At 31.8% G+C, this 6,541-nt stretch overlaps 1 protein-coding gene across 1 annotated transcript; it reads left to right on the forward strand.

The window, feature by feature from the left end:
* The first annotated feature begins 5,088 nt into the window (after positions 1-5,088).
* On the forward strand, positions 5,089-6,228 carry LOC127791034 (small ubiquitin-related modifier 2-like). The gene is made up of 3 exons (XM_052320763.1): positions 5,089-5,232; positions 5,865-6,014; positions 6,148-6,228. The coding sequence occupies exons 1-3, from the start codon at positions 5,089-5,091 to the stop codon at positions 6,211-6,213; spliced, it is 360 nt and encodes a 119-aa protein (XP_052176723.1). The 3' UTR covers positions 6,214-6,228.
* The last annotated feature ends 313 nt before the right edge of the window (positions 6,229-6,541 follow it).

Genomic DNA, 6,541 nt, shown 5'->3' on the forward strand with positions numbered 1-6,541 from the left:
CAAAATAATTTTACTTTGGGAAGATGCATTTAGATTTTGGATTAGAATCATGTTAGATGTATGTTATTTTTGTACATATTGGGTTACACAAAGGAATATTATGACCAAAATACTCCCCGTCTTCATGTGCTTTACGTGCCTCATGAGGAATTTTTTTATCATTGGTACACTTTTGTATAGTCTAAAATGTATACAAAGGTGTACCAATAGTATTTCTTTTTTGGATTAAGTTACTTGTCAAAAGAAGATTTATTGATTTTTTTAATTTATTTTTAAATTATTTTTTCATCTTTGTCCATCCATTTTCAAACCCACTCTTTCCCTCAAACCCACTCTCTCTCTCCCCCGCCCCCCCTGTCTCTCAAAACCACCATCTCTCTCTCTCAAACCCATCCCGGTGGGTTGCAACGTTCGTCGTTGCCCCGCCACCACGAGGAGCACTATCGTCACCCCCCACCCAGTTGAGCACGGTCTGTCGTTGCCCCTCCCTCTTCCGGTCACGCCGCCTTGCCCCCAATCGATTGCCCCCACCATCGGCCACAAACCGCCATCGCCCCCCCCTCCCCCCACCGTCACTCAAACCCCCATCGCATCCCTAGCAATTGCTCGCACTGCCTCGCCCCCACATGCCGTTGCCTCTCCTTTCGTTGTGGGCAACTGCTTGCATCCACCACATTGCCACTCTAATGGCCACCGCTGGCCCCTTATCGCCGCTCACACAACACCATAGTTGCCCCTCATTATTGTCGCCCATCTCTCTATCGTGAGCAACCACCTACACCCACCACACCACCGCTCGGACGGCCACCCCCCAGCCTTTTCCCCCACCTGTCGGCCTCGCTACCGCCATTTGCCCCCACCGGGTCGTCCACTACACATACATTTATATATTTATATATTTTTTTTTCTGTTTTAGCTTTTTTATTTTCTTTTGTTATTTTTTTATGTGGTGATGATGATAATTTGGTTGTGAAAATGGAAAATTAAGAACAGATGATGATTTTAATTTTTGTAATTCTGAAAATAATTTTTTTTATTTGAGTGTAAATTTAGTTCTTGAAAAATTAGAATTTATGTAATTAATTTTATATTTTGAAATTTATGTAAAATATTTAATTTTATATTATGTAATATATTTAAAAAATTATCATTTATGAGATTTTATGTAATATAATTTATTTTATATTATTTAATGTAAGTTATAATTCATGTAATTTAAGAGTGTTCTTAAGTTCACTCTAAATTTTGATAGAATCACAATCTCACTGTTCTCGTTTAAAAAGCTTAAAATAGTTTTGTTTTCATGAGTTTATTTGATTTTGAGATTTTTCAATTCCAATCCCTCTAACCCAAAGAAATCATTCTGATATTTGTGCTAACATGATGCACAATCCCAAAAACAGATTCATATTGCTTATGTATTGACATTTGATTTGATAAGACGAGAGAATTAAAACACTAACCATTACACTCGAACGATTGTCGTGTAGAGATTTACGATCAGAATCTATCATTAAAAATACCAAGTCAAGGGAGTTAACATACATAAAAATAGATTAGATTTAATAACTGATTTTTAGTAGAAAAGTCTCACTCTCTAGTGTTTGGTTATAGAAAAGTCTTCCTCGTATGCATAGCAAACAAAAAATGGGAAATTTACAACAGAAGTAGCATGTCGTGTTGGACATCAACAATACACGCCTTTTAGAACTTTCTTAATGCAAGAGGGATAAGGGATGAACTCTTTCCTATCAAATTATGTTCCCACTTTGTTAAATGTAATAATAGTGGCTGCTTCATGAGTTCTACTCCTACAAACAAATGAATCAAGTTAGTAGAAGAAATGGATCAAGCTAGGCATTTGGCTTTTACATCCTTAATTTGTCGACATGATTTCATTGAAGATTCTCGAATTATAAGCATGATTAGTCACTGCCTTTCCTGAATGACGACTTTTTATCTTATTTTTCTTTGTTTCTCTTCTTCTCTATAATGATTGTAGGATATAGCGCAGCTCTTGAATTTCATTGGCGTCAAGAGTTTAGGCCCGCGCCATGTACTGGCTAATTTGAAAGAGCTTCTAAGGACCATCCTTTCTGCAGAATTCATAGATACGTGATCTGAATTTCTACTACTCTTTTTTGTAAGCTTTTGTAAATGTATTGTTACTATTATTTGTACTACTTTCTGGGTGCAATTTTTTTCAACGGAGCACCTTGCCATACACCATTATGAGCTGTTGTTTTGTCATAGAGCAATGCAAATTATATACTTTATTTTGAATTGAATCTGATAATTCTCTTCTGTTTTGGAGTTGGTGGTGTAGTTAGTGCCATATATGCTTCTGTTAATTTCATGGAAAAGATGAAGCATGATAAAGTAACCTAGTCTGGTACAGCAGAGGATATATATTATACAGACGTCGAAGAGCAGCCTGATCATCTATCTATGCCTGTGTTATATTTGTTTTTGCTGAGATGTGGTTTGAACACTCAAATTTAATATTTATGGTGATACTCTGGGTCGATATTCAATTTTCTTTTGTTTCCCTTTTGATTTTTGGCCTAATATATATATATATATGTATATATATATAATAAAGAAGCTTATTGTATAGCCACTAATCGAAGCTTAATGGCCAAGTATTTACATTTACACAAACATATATAATTTCTATTACTTATATTATTTTTTTCTTTATTTCTCTTTTGTGTCATAGAAACATATATCTATTGTTTGATTCTGTTGCTACTTTACAAGGTTCTCTTATGTTAGTTAATATTAATTTAGAGGTACATATGCTGATGATTAAGTTAATATGTTAATTACCACAAATTAAAAGAGTGATCACATATGCTTTGCTTTGAGCCTTTGATTATATTTAAAATTATTTTTGCTGTCTTTGGGTGCTTGTGTTTATGTACCATGTATTATACAATGACGAGTATAATACATATTTTATTTGTTATTATTTTGTGCTTTGGTGCTTAATTTCTTTGTTATTATTTTATTTTATCCATATTTTTTGGGATAAGGATGAGTCCTGATATATTCAAACCTACCAATCACTCTAGTATGAGTGAGTGTGGTAAGCTAGGAGAACAAGGGTCATTTTTCACCCAAAATAAAGAAGGAATTTATGCAAAAGCTTATACATGATACTCCTAAGATTTAGAATAATTAGAAAAACTATTCTTATTGTTAAAATAATATAACAAATACTTTTGAGATTTAATGGTATGTTGCAATTTCTTTTCTATTGTTAGTTAACATTGGGTTTATTTTGATAGAACCCTTAGTTAACATTATAAAATGAATAAATGTCCTAATGTATAAACTCATCTCTCTTTCTTTACGTGTGTGTCTCGATTTTGATAGGACCCAATTAAATACAAAAGTATTGAAAATCCATTGATGATAAAGTTTTAGTGCTTTGAAACCTTATTCATAATCGAGTCTAAATGTCTGATTTTTTGTCGAATTTAAAAGAGTTTTAAAGGTATTAAAACTTTTTCGTCGATAAGGTTTTAGATTTTCATTTTAAATTTTCACTCGACTTATCAGTAAAGATTTCGCCTATCTTTCTTTTTTTTTTTGTGTTTTTTTAATTTGATTTTGATTAAAAGCCAAATCAAGGTTCTGAATCTAGAAATATTTCCAAATCTAAATTTCACTCCATCTTCTCATCTTTGTTATTTCGCCCTATTTTTCACGTCCAACTAAATGGAAGGACACTTATGACTATTTTTGAAACTTTAGGGATATTTGCAATTAAATCATATCTCATGGATGATCTTTGTAAATTACTCATTATTTTATAAGTAATACCAACTAGGGAGAATGCTATTTTTAGACAACGTTTGCATTTTATTTTGAAATATTTAATTAATAAATAAAATTATTTAAAATTAAAATAAAATACAATAAATAAACATTATCCAAAAATAAGTGGACACATTACACTTTCAACTATATTACCCTTTGTTTCATTTCACATATTAAACTTAATCTCGAACAAATTCTAATTAATTTTAGAATTTTATTTCTAAATCTTAGACATTTTCAGTTTATCTTTTTATCCTAAAGATAATAATTAATCATTAAAAACTTTTAAAATTCAAAATTCCAATTGCATCCCACAGCACGAAAGAGGAAAAAAAAAATAACAATTTAAAATTCAAAATTTGTAAACATTTCAAATTCCAAATGCACCAGAGGATTAGGTTGCATGGAAATAAAATAAAAACGTGAAACGGCTACGATACATGACGAAAATGAAAAAATTGATATTTTAAAAAAAAATAAGAAATGGAAATGCGAAAAAAATGTATAAATAAAAAAATATACAATTCTTTTCATAAATACAATTTTTAATATATAAACTTATAAAAAATAATTTTTTAATTTAAAAATAAATATAAATTCCATAATGCATTTGAGTTAGAGACGGAAAAAATGCATCTAACCTCTTCATGGATAGAAAAGCATTTTCAATATTTTTCTAATATTATAAAACGATCCTGAAATGTCTTTTAAAAATGTAGAAATGGTCTAAAAATATTTTTTTTGACAGTTCTTAGCATTTCCATATACGAAACATTTTTGAAAATTTTGAAACGACACCCCCAAAATGTTTTTGTGCATCATAGGAAAAGGAGAGGGATGGTGAGTAAAAACCATGCTAATTGCAGCAACAAATGTCATTGATTAATATGCATATTCGAAATAATCAGCAACCCTCTAAATTAAAAGTTGCTGCCCAAAGGGTGCCTACCTTACCTCTAACAAGGAGTGATTTGTTAAAAAGAAAGGGTACCTACCAGCTCCACGAGTTGGGAAGGAATTGAAGGGAGTAAAGGTCATTAATTAAGACGTGTTATAATGTTTATTTAGTTCAAATAATAGAGGCGAATACTTAAGTACTTACGTTGAACAATACAGTAAAATGCATGCATCTTGTGTTAATTAGAATGTTGTGAAGATTCGAAATTTATATATGTATATATACCCGAAAATCCCGACCCTTTTCATCATTATCGTCTTCATCTTCTTTTTTTTTTTTTCTCTCAGTCTGTAAGAGAAAGAGAGATGGAAAAATTCACTCAGCAGAAGGGAGGAATTAACAAAGGCAAAGGCCAATCGTTCAGCGGAGCAGCTGCTCTTGCTCCAGTTGGATCATCTTCGACTTCTCCCCTTCCAAAAAATGTTCTTACTATTCTCGTCACAGCTCAGGTGCATTCCCTACGCCCTTACTCTATTCTCATCAAAAATGTTAAATTTGGTACCCTATCTATCTATCTATCTATCTATCTATCTATCTATATGTGATTTATGTCGGCCTAATTGGTTTCTGCTCGATTGATTGGTTGCTATTTTCACAAATTTTCATACACATCACTGTTATTTTCACACATTTTAATATGAAAAGTCAAAAACTTTTGAATAAGGGACCAAAATTTTCTTTCTTAATTAATAAATTAAAGAAAGGGTCCACAAAAAAAAAATTGTTTGATTGTATTTTTAAATTTATTTCAAATTTTATCCAACGAAAACAAAAGTATCAACTAAATGTTGCTTTATTTATATATTTGTCATTAGTCACATCATTCGTTTGAAATAAATAACTAGATAAATATCGACAATGTAATTTTAAGAGATAAGAAATCAAACGATTGATTAGATTTTTGAGTATGGCTCAAAGTGTTAATAAAAAAAAAAATAGTGCTCGGTACTTATCATGAATTAAAGCCAAGCTAACACGAAGACTTGACATCATTTTTGCTTTGTAATTAGTTGTCTTAATTAAAACTTAATAATTGATTGTGGTTTCTAATTCTTTTAAACCTCGGATCTATCATCCCTAGGACGGGCGTGAGATCTTTTACAAGATCTATGGAGAAACGAAGATGAAGAAGTTGATGACACACTATTGCACGCGACGCGGTCTGCAGTATGAGACTGTTCGTTTTCTCATTGATGGGAAAAAAGTTGATCCCAAGAAGACTGCAAACCAGGTATAATTCATTCATTCATTCATTCTCTTCTTTCTTCTTCTTCTATTCCCTTATTCATTTTCATATATATATATATATATATATATAGTAATTAAAGATCACGCTTTCATTTGGAATATTAATTAATTTACAGCTTGAACTGGAAGATGGCGATAGCATCGATGCGATGCTTGAGCAGCTGGGTGGTGGGCAGGCTTGAAGCAGCAGCAGCAGCAGATGAAGTGTCTTTCTCCTAATATAGACGCACAAATAAAGGGAAATTATGTTTCCTCCTAGTCCTAGTTTAGCTGCTGCTCGTAATGAAACTTCAAATGTAATAAGACAATCTATATATTTTAATAAATGAATGCTTTATTCATATCTCTAAGGCTAAGGTATAGATATATAGATATTAATATTGCAGGTGATGGGAATGTGCCAATTCAAATGTCAACACTCTTACGTGCCGTTCCCACCACCATTAAAATACAGATTATGAAAGCAACAAAGCACGCAGTAACATTGACTCATTGAGAGCAAATATATAA

This window comes from Diospyros lotus, chromosome 14, assembly GCF_014633365.1.
Source record: "Diospyros lotus cultivar Yz01 chromosome 14, ASM1463336v1, whole genome shotgun sequence".
Lineage (NCBI taxonomy): Eukaryota > Viridiplantae > Streptophyta > Magnoliopsida > Ericales > Ebenaceae > Diospyros > Diospyros lotus.

Excerpts from the sequence above, each read along its gene's own strand:
- LOC127791034 (XM_052320763.1), top strand. The coding sequence starts at position 5,089 with ATGGAAAAATTCACTCAGCAGAAGGGAGGAATTAACAAAGGCAAAGGC. Across the intron at positions 5,233-5,864 it reads CTATTCTCGTCACAGCTCAG|GACGGGCGTGAGATCTTTTA; the intron begins GTGCATTCCCTA and ends TATCATCCCTAG. Across the intron at positions 6,015-6,147 it reads CCAAGAAGACTGCAAACCAG|CTTGAACTGGAAGATGGCGA; the intron begins GTATAATTCATT and ends ATTAATTTACAG.